The 18,090-nt window shown below is 38.2% G+C and overlaps 1 protein-coding gene across 2 annotated transcripts in view; it reads left to right on the top strand.

Annotated features, from left to right (window-relative positions):
* Positions 1-6: 6 nt before the first annotated feature.
* Positions 7-18,090, top strand: part of CTBP1 (C-terminal binding protein 1) — a 182,626-nt gene continuing 164,542 nt past the window's right edge. For both annotated transcript variants that reach the window (XM_017820694.1, XM_017820692.1), the window contains exon 1: positions 7-157. In XM_017820694.1, coding sequence (XP_017676183.1) covers positions 109-157 — 49 coding nt within the window. In that variant the 5' untranslated portion in view covers positions 7-108. The remainder of the gene's footprint in view (positions 158-18,090) is intronic.

The raw sequence follows: 18,090 nt of genomic DNA, 5'->3' as shown, positions 1-18,090 counted from the left end.
GAAAATAAGTTTATAAAAGACTGAACATTTCTGGCTGGTGGCTGGTGTGAGGAGACCATCACCAAGCTGTGTGGGGACGTTCTTTGAGCTTCCACTCTTACATCTCTAATGGACAAACACAAAGTGAAGCGGCAACGTCTGGATCGCATATTTGAAGGTTGGGCATTTCAATTTCTAACGTTAACTGTGTTAATTTTGTGGATTACTGATATTTCTGAAGACTGGAACTCTTTTCTTTTGGTCATTCAGTGTATTTTTAATTGAGTTGCAGTTCCTGTTGAGATGATACTGACTGTGCACAAATGCTGAAAACAGATCTAGGCAAATAAAAGCAAGTAGAGTGTGAACTATTCTACAATTGAGTTTGCTTTCATCTTAGCATTTTACAGCATTCTGCTCAGACATTGTGAAAGATTGTGGTTTTATATAAAATAACAATCTTAAAAGACTAAGGTGACCACAATAGTGCTCTCAAGGGTCTTTATCTACAGGCTTGCTCCATGTAGATTGATTTAAGAGCCTGTATCTGATCCTTGAAAGGAAGTAAAAAAATCAAGTGAAAACAAAACACAAAAAAAATTGCAGAAGGCCCCCAAATTTAATGAATATTAATAAAAATAGCCTGAATTCTAGTTAAAGGAAGATAATCGTTTGGGTATGTCATTTTACTTTAAGTCACAAATGACAAATTTTATATTCCTGGTATTCTCTGCAAATGCGCTTTTAGAGCTGGTGTGAAAGCAGGTCGAGGGATAAGGTGTACTATTTGTAAGAATATTCATGAATGATTTGGACTAAATTTTTATAATGAGATCTCAGATCCTCTTTAAAATGCAAGAAAACAGTTAATTTCATTTTGACACTATGGGTGTCAGTGTACAGACTTGTGGGCACATGGTCTCTGTGTCATGTCTAATGCTGAAGCAGTGAACTGCAGGTGAAATGTTTGCTCCTCCACACGTTGGTCTTCAGACTCTTTTGTGGCAGCCACGTCGTGTGAGATGATGATTTCTGTTTTTTCTTTTCCCCTTCCTTTGTGCCAATATGAGTGTGACCATATAATGAGCTACATCGAGGAGATGTCTCATACTGAAAACACCCTTTTTTGTTGGTATATTTTCCATTTAGGTAAATTCCTCAGTCCAGATCACTGTTCTGCTGACAAAGCAGTTGCACGGAAGGGGCAGTTGGAAAATGTCAGTGGGGGTTGCTGGGACTGTTTAGCCCAACGTGGCCAGAGAAAGAGACATTTTATCCAAGTATCAAAGGGTGCAGTTCCACATTGGGTTTGGGTGATTAATCTCCTTGTTAGTCTCTTCTAAAACTGGCCAAGCCCAACCATGGTTGCCAGGTCCCACCTAGACTGGTTGGCCAAGTGGCCAGTTGAATCTGCTCACTGGAGACTAATCCCTGCTCAGACAAAATGGGGAACTGACTGCTGAGGACAGGGAAATCGTGAAAGCTGCCCCACTTTCTGGGCAGCTCTACAGTTGCATCAGCTAGAAATGATCGAGGAGTGTGCTGATGCAATGCATGGTCATCTCTGCTCCCAGTCTCGGGTCCTCATCCTAGAGTCTCTGTATCTGACTCTTCAATAAAAAATGGAGAATATTAACTCTTTTTGGTTGGTTGATTTTGGCCTGTGTTAGTCAGATGAATCAGCAAATTGTGAAGAGGAATGAGAAACCTGTCCCTTTTGGTGGCAACCAGCAGTCAGATCAGCTCAACCCGCTCGGTGCAATTTCAGCCTTCTTATGGGCTCACATTGAGCAGCAGAACAACTTAAGAGGGCAAGAAAGTCTGTGATGATGTGGGAAGGAATGTTGCCAGGGACAGAGGTGACAGACCAGCAGCCACTGTGACTGAAATAGCAGTGGCTTCCCCCAGGCTTCGTGCTCACATCTAGTGATGCTGTTTAATCAGTGCCTTTTGTCTGGCTTGTTTTTCCCAGCTCTGCACAATTCACTGCATCCTACGGTGAAATCTGTGCGGCCATGCAGCGCAGGGAATTGATCCAACTGGAAAATAACGTAGGGAAAAAAGTTGTTTTAGGCACCTCTGCTTCCTAATCCCATTTACCATGTGCTAGACGAATAGCCAGGTTGGGAAAATAGAGTGGGAAGACAAGGCAGAAGATGGTCAGGAGGAGAAGGGGTGAAACAATGGATAAGGAAACATGCCTGGAATTTTTTGGTTATGGGAACCCAATTTGGCTCTTTAAAGTGTTTGAGCTGTGTGCTGCTCTTGAGTGTCTGTGTGCCCAAATGTTCTTTGAGGCTTGTAAGCACATCTCTCTGGTTGATGATTTTAAATTGCTATCCCTGCAATTGTGTCAAGTGGGATAAAAAAAATAGGGGACTGGTTTGTTATAGAATGGCTTTTTTATACATATGGTCCTGTTCAGGTTTAAAAATTAAATATTCAGAATAGCTCTCTAATGTATGTGCCTTTGATAACAACCTAACTGTTTTATATTTTGGAAATATGCATAATGTTTTACGAAGCTCAGGAAATGTAATGAGCTTTTATAGGTGGTTTATCTTCTCTATCAGCTATTTTTTGCATCAGTCTGTACATAGCTTTCTTCTCTTGAACTTTCCCTCAGAAGAGAATTATTTTTCAGGTGCATTTTATTTTTATTGCAAGTTCACTTAAAAACAGGCTGCAATAATTTGCTAACTAGTACTAAATATGTATTTTTTTATAAATGGTTGAACATAATATGTGATGGGCAGACATTAATATATTATTTTATCCATAAAGAAACACTAGTGCCATTCTGGTGGTGCCATATAGCGTTTCATCACTGTCTGTATCCCTCTTGGAGGAAGGGATATAACAAGTTGAAGTTCAGGTTTTGAAAAGTGAATGGTGTGGACCAGATCCCCAAACTGAAATGCTCACATTGGGAACATGACACAGGATTGCACACAGCTTTTCCTGTGGGGTTTGTGGGTTACCAGAAATGCTCTGGGAAGTTGGATAACTGTGCAGGTACTATGTTGTTTGAGTTGATCTGCTTCCCCCGTACCTTTAGGTAATTTGCACACTTGCTTTTAGTAACTAATCATGCAAATTAAGCAAACTGAACAGGCAGCACTGGGTTTCCTATTACCTTGTGAGCTAACCATAGTATGGGAGTAGTACTGATAAATTTCAGTTGATACTCAATGCAAAAAAAACCCCCCCTGTTTCTATTACTTTGGGAGCAATTAGTCCTCTCTTAATGTAGCTGAGTAAATGATTTTGTCTCTGAGGTACCTGTGATTCCCTTCAGTGACTTCTTAAATATCAAATTGAATATTTGCTTTTAATCCCAAAGCTGTTTGCAATTATATTTTCGTGCACATTTCAATGCTGTTGAAGATCGTCCCTTGAAAAAGCCAGGTGTTAAATTCTGGTTTCTAACTTCCTCCAGTAGCTGTGAATTATACTTAGGCATAAGGACATGATTTGGGGCACTCTGAGATGCTAATATTAATCTCACTTCACAATTTATAAAATAACATTTGGGATTCTTCCCTTGAAGATAAATGGTATCAAGGCATGTGAAAGCTTAATTAGTTACTGATTATATTGTTCTTTGTCCCCCTCTCCGGTGATGCTGGTGATTGCAAAGCATAATTATAGCAGTATACATTTGGCAGAACAGTTGGAAGTGTCACAGTGCAAAAATAAAATGTGTTCATTTTGTGGGTAATTTGAAAAATTCAGAATGTTTTTGGCATTTTGAAAAGTTGTTATCTCTAATTAAGGTATTATTGTGCTTTATATTGTAGCAAACTGTAAACAATGCTGTGTATTTGCTTATATTCTAGAAATCCTTAATTAAATGTGTGTGTGTTTCACTGACCCTTCCTCGGAAGTTACCTTGGAATGTCTGACCTCTGTTGCATTTGCTGGGCACCAATAGATGGAGCAGGAGGGAACAGGAGGTGGCTGCATGTGGGGAAAATTTTGCATTGTCTGAATTGTCTGTGAAGGGGCTTGATGAGCACAGTGAATTTCCCCTAAATACATCATTTTGTGTAATACACAGTGCTCAGGCAGCCACTGCTTTCCAAGCTTTAGGGAACTCTTTGCAGGGGGGAGCTTAGGGACACTGGTGGAACTGGGAGGAGGAAAGAGGTGTCTCCTCTCTCATTCCATCTTGCTTGTTTACACAGGTAATAGAGATTAAACTACAGCACAACACTGGAAATGAAACTGCAAAACTGAGAGTGACTTTTCCAGTTTGATAATTGCTTGAAACCAGAAATGTCTTCCCAGAGCACCTCATGTGATATTTACACAGCAAAGACTGCAGCATGTGCAAGTACAAGTCTGTGAGGACCCTGTCTGCCCCCAGACAGATGTTCTTTTGAAAATTTTTTTTCTAATTCTGCTTTTAAGGAGGCAAAAAGCATCTTAGCACACCTGAGAATTCTCAAACACTCATTTGAAGTCTTTTCTTTTTCCTTTTTATGCAGCACTAGTATTCATCTGCAGGTTATTCTTTATACACGTGTTGCCTCATCCTTTTTAAAAGTGCCCAGAAGAAAAGTTGAAATGTTTTTCAGCTATTTTAACAGTGCCACTTTGTTACCTAAGGAAAGAAGGGTTGGCCAGGAATTGAATCATGAATTGGAAAATAAAGTGCAAATTAATGGGATGAATTTCTGAAATTTCAGATAAAATCTCTCATCTTTGCTTTTGTGAAGGGCAGCCTTTCTTTGGGAACGTTTGATTACTGGCAAATACCCAAGTGTGACACAGTTTGAAGGACAGTAAAAGTGCACGATAAACGAGTAGTTTCTTTTCAAGGACATGGCCCAGGCTTTCTTTCCCTTTAAGAAAACATCCATGTTTTTAGAGCTTCTTTTTTTTTGCTTGTTGTGCTATATTGTATGAGATTCAGTAAGATGAATCCACCTCAGAGTTGATCTGGTATGGTGATGGTTCCAGGAGGAATGCAGAGAAAAAAAAGGTATGAATTGAATTTAGTTGTCTTTCCAAACTGATAAAGAAATCTCAAAATACAGAGTGACTTAGTTTAAAAAAATGCAATCTCTTTCCTGATTTTTTTTTCTGCTTTTGCTTGTGCATGTAATAGCTTGGCTTCTTAACAAGTGGAAAGTACCAGATTGACAAATACCAAGTGTTTTTTCATGACCACTGATGGATCCTATCTGGCTGGTGTAAACTGTGATTTGACCTCTTGCAGTTGTGAAATTAGGCAGTTAAGTTTTCTGCATATTAATAGGGGAGATGGCCTACTTTGGCAAGGTCTGGGTTCTCCCTGAATGTGAAAAAGGCTTTTTACTAAAGTTGGTATGTACTGTGTGAGTTGATCATAAATAAAAGGAAGGAGGAATAAATGTTTGCAGGCAGTGAGTGCCCTTAGCTCTTTCTGACGTGAGAATTGCAGATGTTAAGTTCTTTGGAGAAGGAGATAATCAATTTTCTTAACTGACACCCAAATATGAAAATGTTCTTTGTTGTCTCTCTTGCTACAGATACCAGAGAAAATAAGGAAATAGTACAATGTACAGATGAGTTTTCTTTATGCTGACTGATCTGAGTACTAGGCACACTAAATATGCCAAGTGTTTCTTAAAAAAAGGGATTAATGGGCTACCTAGTTGCTTGGTGTCTTTGACAGACTTTAGAAGGCAGCTTAGTGAAGGATTAGGGCAGCAGAGGGAGCTAAAAGATTCCTAATATTTTATCATTTGTTTCCTAAGTCAAAGTAGCTCCTTTATAAAGTACCAATTAACCTTTGCAAAAATGTAATTTTCTAACCTTAAGTGCCTTCAGCAAATACATAAGGGTTTGAACTGGAGAAAATTCCTTTTCTCCCTAGAAATCCAGTATAAATTAGATTAGGAATCAGGTAGTAAAAGCTACCAAAATCTTTCTGCAGGAACAGCTATCAACTCTTTCAACTGTAACAAATGAAAGTGTTTAAGCAAGCAGAGTTTTCTATGGATAACCTAAGCAGAATATTCTATGAAAAAACCAAGTTACTTTCAGATACAAGTGTTTTAACATAAAAATACACACTTCTGCGTGTTTCATACAAGCGTCGTTTAACGATTCAACACAGTCTGTGTTTTGCTTGTAAAAACTTTGAAAATATTTTTGAGTATTTGGTAATATAGAGAATTAGGTAAAAGTTGCCTTCAAAGAACAGGAAGGCTGTTCAAAGGACTAAGATAAGTTGACTTTGAAATAATAAAATTAAAATGGTGCTACCGTGAATCGTCACATAACGAGATCATTTGCCACTTCCCGAATACTAAGGAAAATTATCTGTATATTTGGGGTGTGTTTACCCTAATGAAAAACCATTCTTTATCTCATTAGAATTATAGTTGAAATGCTTATGCACAGGCTTACGTTTTGTTTCTGGTTTTGACCTTAATATCAGTATTTACAGTGCAAGGTGGTTTTGGCTTTCTTTTGGGCTTGCTGCAGTCACCTGCTTTTGTAATCTGAGTCTTCAGGGTGTGCTACCTAAACAGCTTTTGGATTTGCATGCACTTCAGCTACTACAATGTTCCACACATATTACTAGCAACAATGCAAGCTGTATGAAAAAAGAATTAGCTTAAAAGCCCATTTTGCCCTAAATGATACTAAACAGTAGCTGCTAATGAAAAGCATTACTTCAACAAGAAAACTGAGAAAAAAAAGAAACCATACGGAGAAAGGAATCTCAGTGAGATTTTTAGATTTTGTTGAAACATTCAAGTCACTGATTCATTATGGGTGTTTTAAAGAAAAACTGTGCTTTTGTGCAGTCCAGTATTATATATTTTATCTGTATTGCTACATTGTGATTGGTATATTGAAATAAAATACACTGCTTGCTTATGACAGCAGCTATGTTCAGCTGTGATATATCCACACCACCACATCTTGACACTAGAATGAAGTCAGAAGAGTTTCCTTTAATGTTGGTGTCAAAGACAGTTTTAAATACAGAAAATAATATAGCATGACACTAGTTTTAAAGGGTTGTAATAATTGTATTTGTAGTATCATAGCTATTTGAGTCAAAATTCAGTATGTAACTACATCTCATCATCTGATTCCTGAATAGTCTTCAGAATTTAAAAAGTATTTTCAGACTTCATATTTACCTTTTATACAGTGCAGATGAGTGCCTGGTAAAACTTTTAAAAGCTTTAGAAGTACTTGGTAATATGTACATATTTCTGCCTGAGGTCAGGGAAGATGCACTGGAAGGCCTTGATTTATATGTAGCTTTACACTGTGCTCTGAAAAAACTGAGTTGAGCAAAGATTAAGTGTCTAGGTAAACATACTGAAAAATTTAAGTAGTCATCTAATTAAAGCAGTTGTGTTCAGCTTTCACAGAGGCAGTTCCCATCCTCAGGGAAGTGCAGTCTGAGATGCAAAAGAGGATTTTATTTTGTTTCCTGCCTTAGTGCAGTCAGGAGTGTGATTATGCAAGTGGAAACAAGAAAATAAAAGTGGAGACAGTCTTCCAGTGCTGGAGGCATCTGCTGCTCCATCCTTGTGTCCTTGTTCCACGAGGTCAGTACTGAACCTGAAGGGTGCCTCTCCTTAAACAGGAGGAATTGCATGCAGGCTTTGCCAGGGGAAGAGTATCTTGCAGAGATGTCTCTCCTCCTTAGAAAAGTCATTGTGATCTGATGAACAGGTCATTTGGAGTTAAGAAACCTGTGTTTTATCTGGTAGTTCTTCCAAAGTCAGGTAGCAGGTTAGAAAACAAAAGCTGCCTCTGTGCCTTTTCTTTTTCTGTGACAGAAAACAGTCTGTTGGAGAATTTCAGAGCTACTGGGATATAAATAGCAGCAGGCTGTTGTAATACTCTTGGAATCCCTTTAAAAGGGAGGCTTTGCTAATTGTGAAAGTACCTGGCATTTGCCTCAGGTGAAAGCACACCCACTGGTACCACTGGAGATCCACAATCCTGCAGTGATTCATGACCCTGCTCAGATACTTAAATAAAAACGTTCCTTCTTCCTTTCCTGTGAGAACTAAATTTAAATTGCTTGTGACTTTGAGCAGATGTGTTTGGGACTTTTTTTTTAAAGGCAAAAATTAGCTGTTAAAAATTACTCATGTTTCCCTTTTCCTGGTGTTTATTTTTCAAAGGATCGTCCTATGCACCGAATGTTCAAACCTGTCATTCTGTCATTTAAATGGAGACACACCAAAAAAACACACCAAAAATTACAGGTAATGGCATTAGGACAGCAAAAGATGAAGAGTAAAGACTCTTTATTCTTTTGATCCTGCCTCTATTTTTCAGAAAGTTTCCTTGTGTGCTAGATGATGACACTCAAATACAATTAGACTCTGGCTCCTGCTAATAGGTAATCAAGAATAATTATAAGTGTTAATTAAATACACGATAAATGTCTCTTTTTGTCAAGGAGTGCACATTTGAAGAAATAGTTTTATTAAGTGCTAAGAAAACTTTTTTTTCCCAGGCAATTTTATCACTGTTTTCTTATTCCCTGCTGTTCCTTTCTGTCTTGATTGTATCAGTCATAGGCATGTGGTGTTTTCCTGGGTATCAAATACCACTTAGGCAGGTGCTGCTTGGTTTCCACAACATCTGCCAGTCGTTTTTGGTGGTGGCTGTTAGTTTAGCCAACCTGCAGATGGTCATCTTTGCCTGTTTGTGTGGTGCTCCACAAACTCCCATCCTTGTTCCCCGAGTGCTGCTCTGTGCTTACATGCAGGCATCACCAATTTATCAAACTCAGATAATTTAGTAACACTTCTTCTTGCAATAAACAAAAGCAGCTGTGCTCTAGCTATCCTTATCTGCATGAATGCATAGATTGTAAAGGGCTTTCCTGATGAACAAGACAAAAGTTTAGGATTTCAAACTGGAATTTAGGGCATGTAAGTCAGAAGGACTAGACGCTGATGTTTAGAAACAATATAATAATGCAGAGAATGAATTAGTTACCATAGTAACTGCTTTGTTTTAATAATTTGGTGGGGCAATGAATAGAAGGAGCTCAGAAAGAAGTAGTAGGAATCTTAATTACATGTTGTGCAACGTGAGTGGCTTTGTTCATTAATAGTGGAAATTAATTTGATTTTATAACAGATTGAAGAATGAATGTATAAGTTTTACTTTGGAAGGGCAATAAGAATGATTTACAGGTTTTTTTATTCTTATTTTTCCACCCCCTGGGGAAAAATATAATCACATTTTACATTTTATTATGGCAATGCACATTATTGATTTTTTAACAATAAAACATGCTCAATATGCTGCATTGTAAGTGTGGCTTCAATCTGTGTGCTGTGATTTGTTGCCTGGCAGTTGTTGGCAGCCTAGCAACATGCTTCAGTCCAGATCTGAAAAGGATATAGACACCCGAAGTTAGGAGTTACAGGGAAGGCAGGTTTCTCAGTATTTCAAAACCCATCTAAAATCATCAGTGCCTTGAAATCCCTTTGCACTTTATGGATGGATTTCAAGTACCCTCTGTGCTTCAAGATCACAGAATCACAGAATGGTTTGTCTTGGAAGGGACCTTAAAGATCATCTGGTTCCAACCCCCTGTCAGGGCCGGGAACACCTTCCACTAGACCAGGTTGCTCAAAGCCCTGACCTTGAAGATCATCTTAACTTTCTTTCCCCTTGCAGGTTTGAGCAGTTTAATGTGCATTTTTTGCTTGAGACAAGGCAGGATCCTCAAACTGGATTAGCTCTTTTGGAGGCAGATGCACAGCAAGCAAAACCCTTCTGTGATCACATGCAGCACACATCAGCTGGAGCCCGTTTTGCAGAAAGACAGTGGGCATGATGGTGCTTTATTCAAGAAAGTCACATGCAGGGCACGTCCCAGCACCTCTCCTAAGGCAGCAGTTGGCTGGGTTGGAGATGCCTCTGTGCTGATGAGTCAGTCTGTGTCCAGAGACTGGCTGGTGTCGTGGAAGGGATTACTGCTCGTGTCCTACCATAGCCATTCACAAAGCAGGGCCTCTAATTTGAGTTTGTCTTCTCATCTGGTGCCCCCCCCACCTTTTTTTCCCCCTTCTCCTTAATGAAACTTGTAGGAACTTAATTCTCCTTGAGAGTACTGGCAGCTTTTGGCTGAAATTTGCTAGTCAGTTAAGGATTTAATTAAAGAGGGCTCAGCAGGTAGATGGACAGATACAATTAGGTAAGCCTGACTTCCTTTGAAAATCTGTCTGAAAGGTGCTTAGATATTGGAGACAGAAACAAAAAGTGCCACCTGGTCATTCCTTGGCCAAGGAAGTGATGAGTCCATTACCAGACTCAAACCACATTCCCTCCCTAGACCAGGGGGTCTGAAAGTTGTTTCTGCAAAGTGGCACCGCTTTGAACAGTGTCTCTCCAATAGGCAAGAGGGTCTTCCCATGAACTGGGAGACTTTCTGTTCTAGGCTACCATCAGTCCAAAGAAGATTAGCTTTTTGAAGGGAGGTTTGTTACCATTTCTGTGTGGTTTGCTGCTATCTATGTGCCAGCTGATGCTAGATCAACTCATTCTGTCAGAAAAAAAAAAAAAAAGGGATAATTGAGCTCAGTAATGACTCAGGAAGGGAAATTCAAGCTTCTCTGTTTCTAGTGCTTCTGTGTATATGATTTTTGAATGGAGATTTAAAGCTGTGGACTGTGTCTTTTCTTTGAGGTGAGGCCCCTCTCACTGGGCTGTTCATGTCCTTGCCTCCTCCTATCTAGTCTCATAAGAAACTCCCCCCGATAAAGTATTTCTAAAAGCAGTGTATCATACCTCCAGAAGGTTTTCTTCATTTTCCCCTTCTCTCTTAGCTGTATCTTAATAAGATTAAATTGTGATATTTTTGAAATAGATGCCAGTTTGGTTTGAACTCTCCTTGGGTCCTAATCCTTCACTAGAATTCTGAAATGTTTGTTATTATAATCTTAAAGATTACAAAATCCTTTCCTGTTTAATTTTTGTGTGTCCGTCTGTGAAACTTCTCAAAATGTCAGAAGATTAGATGAGTTTTGCCCCCTGTCCAAGATGTTGATGCATGGAAGTAAAGGAAGTTCATTCCAGAGCTGCAAACATCCAGTGAAGAATTTTTTAGTCAGTTGTTTGGTTTTATCTGTGTTAACCAAGTGGTTATCTTATAGGTTCCTTGTGATTACAGTAATCAACAGCTTCATTGTATCCTGGAATAGTTGGTGAAGGAAGCTTCAGAGCAACTCCTTAAAGGGGTTGGTGTACCAAGGGAATAGCATTGGTGCATTTGATGATATAGGGTGGTTTTGCAGTCAAATGTGGTCTTTACCTGCCTTGCCCCCTGCAATTCTGTGTCTTTTGCTTTTCTGATTCTTTTTTCCAATGAGGGAATTAAATAATTTTTATTTCATTCCTTGTTTTCTGATGTTTCTTAAATTAATCTTTCCGATATGTATATTTTGCTTGGTGATACACGAGTGGATTTCCACTGAAATTAGTTAGCATTAAATGTTAATTTTTAAAAATTTAACATTCAACTCTATTTCATTCACTCTGATTTTATTGCATTAGTCCTTTATTAATGGAAGCACATGCAAATATGTTCCTAAAATCAGTTTTCCACGTAGTTTAAAAATATTTAACTGTTTACTAAGTGATCAATTATAGGCCTTTTAGATGGAGAGGACTTGAAGCTCTTTGCAAACAGTGGTATTGACATGATTTAGGTGGGAAAACACTAAGTAGTGTTCCAAAACAACCATCCCTTAGGCTTATGTCTCCAAAAGTTAGTGAGGCTGGAGACCTCACATATGGTGGATTGTTCCATCTCTCATTTTCTGTGCAGAACTGAAGGAAATTCACACCACAGGCACATATTTGAGTCTCTACTTCCAAGTTCCTCATGGAAGCACTCCTGCCCTTCCTGAAGTTGTGGATTCCTCCTTTTTAAAAGAAATACCAATGAGGTTTTCATGTCAGCTCCACCAATGGTGCCAAAGGCTTGTTGGATACAAGCTGTGGTCTCTCCTGAGTCATGAAGTGCTCCTGAGGGATGATTGATTTGTACCTCCTGGACACGATGTCATCATCTAATTGAAAAATATATTTGCTAAACAAAGTTTGTTGGATTGTTCTAGATAAAAGTCTTGTATTTCATGTAATGTTAAAAGCTCTCTTTTAAAATTATTTACAAGGCAAACTTGTAACTTATCTTAAACTTGCCTTGATTTATAGGCGAGTTTATCCTGTTGCATTGATAAAATTAGACAGAAAATTTTCAGATAGGAAGATGGAGTTCAAAGTAAAAAAGTAGTATGGCCTCATTCTATAAAAGTCACTTATGAATGTTCAATTTAACAACTGTGATAATTGAGCCAAGTTAGCACAGACAAGAGAACATTACATTTTGGAGTACTTATTAAAAATATTCTTTATGCTTCCTCTGAAACTCCTTTTGTGTATATGTGAGTACACATACTCAATATAGGTCACTTGAAAATGTAACCAAATATTGTGTATCCAAAAATGAGATATTTTATTAAAAAGAGTTTGTTTAAACACAGTTATGGTATTCCTGCCACCTGACTCCTTAGTCTTGGAGTTACTGTGATCTCTGATTTGCTTCAAGTTTGTTTCCATTTAGTGTTTTGTGTCCCTTTACTTGTGCAGTTCTCTGGTCTGGATGCAGTTTGTATCTGTTCCACTTTTTGTTTTTTCCTTCATGCCTGAGTATGGCAGAGCTTGTTCTTTTATCAAAGCTGGACTCTGGTTCCTGGAATTCTTTGCCTGTTTGCAGCAATTCGTAGGTCAAAACTGCCATGAAGTTCAGAAATTAAAGCCTTATCAGCATTCCTTTATAGGAACATAGAGGTATATTTTACCTTGAAAATCTTTCTTTAATTTGGTGTTATAATTGAACTACACTTACATCCAGCATAAAAGGAAGTTGATTTATTAGTAGCAGTTAATTTAAAAGGCTGCTGGACACTTCTGCTTTCCTTCTCCAGTATGAGTGGGCTTTTTTTGAGTCTTTTTAGAAGTTTTCAAATGTAGCTGAAGCATGGGATAGACCTTGACTTAGGTTGCCAGGTTTACAGGTGCCACTGCTTTTATAAACCTTAAACTGTGTTTTACATAAAGACTTTATAAAATAGTAGAAGCAAAGTTTTCATGATTTGCAGAAAGTCCATAAATTCATACTTAATTTAGCTGGGCTACTTTACTATATGAAAGGTTGAATTGATCTAAAACAATTTAGCTTGGCAAAACTGCTAAAATGTCATATTTTAACTCAATGTACTGAAAACTGGAAACTTCTAGAGGAGTGATTGTATGCAGCATTCCTTGTCTGTGAAGGACAGAGTAGGGGGAGGGAGGGAGAGCTAAAATTATAAATAAAAGCAAGTTCAAGCAATCATCATATCCTTGACATTACTGCTATAATCTGTATTGTAGATTGGCAGTAACACCAGTGACTTTGCTTAACCATCCAAAACCAGATGACACTGTTCTCCCTAACACAATGTGTTTTGCTGTTTTCTATTAATGATGCATTTCCCTTTTTATCAATTACATTTTAATTACATTATGTCCTTCTAGCAGCATTACAGGATTATGGGGTGAGAAAATAAAAACTAATTTGGTAAAGTATAAATTTGAAAAAGGCAGTTAATTCAAGTAAAACCGCTCCAATATTCGTCTACTGATGACCATTCAAGAAACAAGAAATGCTGACAGTATTGCCAATATTTTGCTGTTTATGACACCTCAACCCAGGACTTTGAACCAGATACTTTCAAGCGTTGGTTTAGTGTTCAGCTGGACCTGCTCCATCATCTGTCATTACCTGTGATGCTAATTTTATTGTAAAATATGTTGTCCACAAATGGTCAAGTACTAGCAATTTTTTGTTTTTAATGTTTAGCTCAAAAGAGCCACACTGATCTGGTCCTGTTTTACTTGCTGAAAGGTTTTTTGTTTTGTCTCTATAGAAGGTAAGGGTAAGCTAAAGCCTTTTCATTCTAGTTTTATTTAAGAATAATATTGATCATGTGATGTTATCAGCAAATAGAGAATCAGCATAGCTGCTACTAAAACAAAAAATGTATCTAGATTTGAGTTCTCAGCAGTTGGGAGAGTTATTTTAAGATACAATCACCATTTGAAGATGTTCCATTAATGCTCAAGATTAGCATATTTTTTAAATGGCAGGAAATATGATAGAAGCATTTAGAGTATGCTGGATGGGATGCTTTCAGAAGTCAGTTTCTGTGAAGCTTGGCAATAATCCTCCACAGTTTCATGTTTTTCAAATGACATGACAGTGTCTTCTCTAAAAACATTTGGCTGGTTGAAAATAAAGTGGAAGAAGATTAAAGATTGCGTGATAACCAGGGTGTCATTCATTGAGTTGGGTGTTAGTCAATTCAGAAGTGATGTGGAAAATGCATTTACAGAAGTTTTAATACCATACCTGTATGTACACTGCAAAATACTATAAATGTTTTGCACAGCAACTGAGCACAAGCATTTTTATTTTTATTTTTTTTTACTGTTTGGTAATAAGGAAAAAAACATACTAACCTCATGTTTCAGGGGCACAGAGATATCCATAATACCTTAATTAAATCACAGATTGCTGACAGTATACTGATTACTGATCTTGTAGCTACACTGACACTGCTGGCCTGTCTGTGTTCTGACCTCTTCAGGGTTTGGTACCAGTCAAAGGAGGGAAACAAGAATTCGAAAAGCTCATGTGGTTTAAAGATGAGAACTGCTCACAGAAGTAAGTTATGCACTCGGGATTTGTCAGGTTTCATGGTGGGATTTGAAGGTTGCCTCCTTCAGCTATCCAGGCTATGAGTGGCACCCTGCAAAGACCAGGGAGGTTGGCCAGGGCTGTTGCAGTTCAAAGTAGGTGCCTTTAGGAAGCAGTTCAAGACTTGCCAGAAGTTTCTGTTCTTCTCCATGGGCTGTATGTGGATCCAACTGGCAAGAGGGAGTAAGGAACATTAACATTTCTCCTTGCAAAAGTCTTGATGAGCTCTGCTTGAAAAGTGCTTGACTCAGCACCGCACTCTACGCTATTGATAGTCAGAACATCGAGTCCCTTTCTGGGAATAAGGAAGAAGATTTTGACCTACTTTAATGGAAGTGTAGCAGTTGAAATATTCTCCTCAGCCCTAGGATTGAAAACAGCGTCCTACTTCCTGCACAGGAGTCCAAAACCCCTTGCCTGTTATCTTTGCAAATCTGTTTCTGTTCTCAATGCTGTAACCAGCGGGCATCAAGTGAAACTGCTGCGTGTAGGTGTAGAAAGTGTTCCTTCCTATGTCAGATGAGTTGTAAAACTTCTTACTGCAGGATATTACAGGTTAGTGAAGTTTCATGAAGGTTGAAAAAAATGCGTAGGTAAGTCTGTGGAAGAAGAATCCACTAGGTTTGCTGAACCAATTCTAATTGATAGACGACCTGAATGGCAAATTGCTGATGACAGGGAGAGGTTCTGGAGAATAATTACTAGTCTTGCCCTTTTTTCATATTGTTTTCCTCACTGTTCTTTTCATAAATCTTGCAGCAGGGGAAAAGAAACACTATTGAGCAAGATGGAGCTTTGGTCTGAACCCATCACGAGCTTTTCTTGTACCCTTGGTTGTTGAAGGCTTCTGTTTTCCTTGCCCAAACTTAGCAGAACTTTGGAAGGTCCTTATTCCTTTTTTTGAGACTTCCAGCCTCATTATTAGAGTCAGAAATTGGAGTAGTAATGCCCACCTGCAGTGCATCGGTCTATAACCCAGCACATCTCAGGTGTGTGCTGCTGTGCATTTCTAATACTTTCCCATTAGGCCTGGCAGTGAAATAAATAATAATGCTTTTTACAACTTCAGATATCCATTTTATAGATCCTGTTCAGGTTTTTGTGTGTGTGTGTGTGTCTGACTCAGAATGGCTGAACTGTTCAAAGAAAGAGAAGCAGGATACCTAAAAATAAAAAGTAGCTCCCTGCACTTGCAGTAATGCACAACATGTGATTGATGTACGTAACACATCTGTGATCAGATCTCTGGAAGTGCTGTGGTGTGTGATTAGAGATATGGGAGATCAGAACAAGGAGTAGCCGGCTGCATTTAGAGTCCTTGTGGAAACAATTTCCCCCTGTAGCTGTTTCCTTACCTGTGAAAGGATGATAATACTCATCTGTCTGAGGTTTAACTCATTATTGGTTTTACAGCAAGGTGAAAAGTGTATATATATATATATATATATAGGTAAAAAAACCCCCAACAAGCTATTACAGAACAGTGCTACTTAGTATTTAATAATTTGCCTATCCAAGCAACCGCCCGTATTAAGGAATAATTGAAACATATTTACAGAGCGAATTTGAAAGAAAATAATAGCATTATCAAGCTAAAAAAGCTATAGCGTGTAATTATTATATACTTACTTCATGATTCAGCAGCTGAGCTGTTTTTGTGCATGTAAATGATTTTTACTTAATGGATTATTGCAGCAGTTGAGAGCGAGCAGCGCAGGACTCTCCGAAGGGCACACCTTGAGGACACTGCAGCAGCAATATTTTGCTGTGTCACGAGATTTTATCATGCGTAAAGGACAGAGTCCTCCGTGCTCGGGAGTTTTCAAATGGAAACCACAGTTTCATTTCTGACTGATTTCATAGATGCCAGCAGTGTACAGCAAGGCATAAAGTTATTAAGAACAAACTGGTTCTATTAGTACAGGGTTGTGGGTTTTTTCCCTTTTATTTAAATATTGCCTCATCAAGTGTCTAACTATAACAGCAGTTATATAAACTATGTCAATAAAATGAAGAAACTTACGACTACTTACAAGAATTTTACAAGTGATATCTTTTGTTTCTTTTTTTTTTTTTGAAGCAGGAGCAATAAAAATGTAAGTGGATTTTAGTTTACTGTTACAGTCCTCTATATTTGTCAAGTGCTATTACTAAACAAATAGTAAAAATACTCTGTTGATTTTATTGCTTTAGTAGTACTGTTACCAGAACCACTTTACTACACTTCTCCAAGATTTCCAACACATTTGAGAGTTTGTACATACAAGTAATTTCTCAGGTTTGGACTACATCCAGTACTTCATAGAGTGATCTTCCTAAACAGCCAGAGATTTGGTACTAGATAAGACAGGTTTCATTAGGATGAGATTTATCTCTGGAAAAAGAATTAAAAATGTAATTACCTGTAAATTGCTTTGAACTGAGGATCATACCCTAAAATAAGGGCAGTGGTGCAAATATTAACTAGCAGGCATCTCCAAAAAAAAAAAAGGGGTTGATGCGTCATTTCTAGAACAGTTTATCAGTCCCAGAGATGGTCTCAATTACAACTCGGTGTCTGTGCCAAGCATTCTTTATATCCCTAAACGTGTAAAACCTGCACAATGGGTCTGTAGGCTGTGCAATGCAGTATTGTGTTGACTTGTGGTTTTCTTGAAAAACAACATCTTTCTACTGCACTGATAAAGTCAAGGGAAGAATGGAGAAATATCCGGTAAACTTCGGCATTTCTGATTGAGCCTTTAATGTCAGTCCAAGAAGTAATAGGGCTGTGGAGAGATGTGAAGATGCATTGATAGAATGGGGCTGGTAAAACTGCTTGCTTTGGCCTTCCCTCAAACATCTAGGTGATAAAAGGAAACTTTCTGTTGAACTTAAGAGTCAAAGAAATCAAAACAAACATTCCTACTTTAAGGAACCTCATGCTTAAAAGCTAAAGGGTAGCTTTCTGTTATATGGTAATGTAATATCTCAAGTCACTGAAATACAATACTAACTCAAAAATTTTGGGGTTTGCCAAGATGCTGTTTGATACCTATCTTACTTAAACTGTGTTACTATTTTCACTACTATTTCCACTTTGGTAGTGGTTGATCACCCTGCTGGCAGGTTCAGTGAGGAGACACCAGTTTAGCACCCATGGACAAAGTACCTTTTAACTCTGATCCACACAAGAAGGTTTAACAAATTCTGTGGAGATTTGCTCTATGAACATTTTATTTTTGGTTTGAATTCAGAGTATTGTCCCTGAGTTTAGCAGTGATGTGATGAGTCACAGTTGAGCCAGTGGTGCTAATGAGTGGAAGAAGAAAGCCTCTAAA

This window comes from Lepidothrix coronata, unplaced genomic scaffold (assembly GCF_001604755.1).
Source record: "Lepidothrix coronata isolate B3197 unplaced genomic scaffold, Lepidothrix_coronata-1.0 Scaffold85, whole genome shotgun sequence".
Taxonomy (NCBI): Eukaryota; Metazoa; Chordata; class Aves; order Passeriformes; family Pipridae; genus Lepidothrix; species Lepidothrix coronata.
Note: the sequence above shows the minus strand (reverse complement) of the source record. Positions and strands in the feature narration are given on the sequence as shown.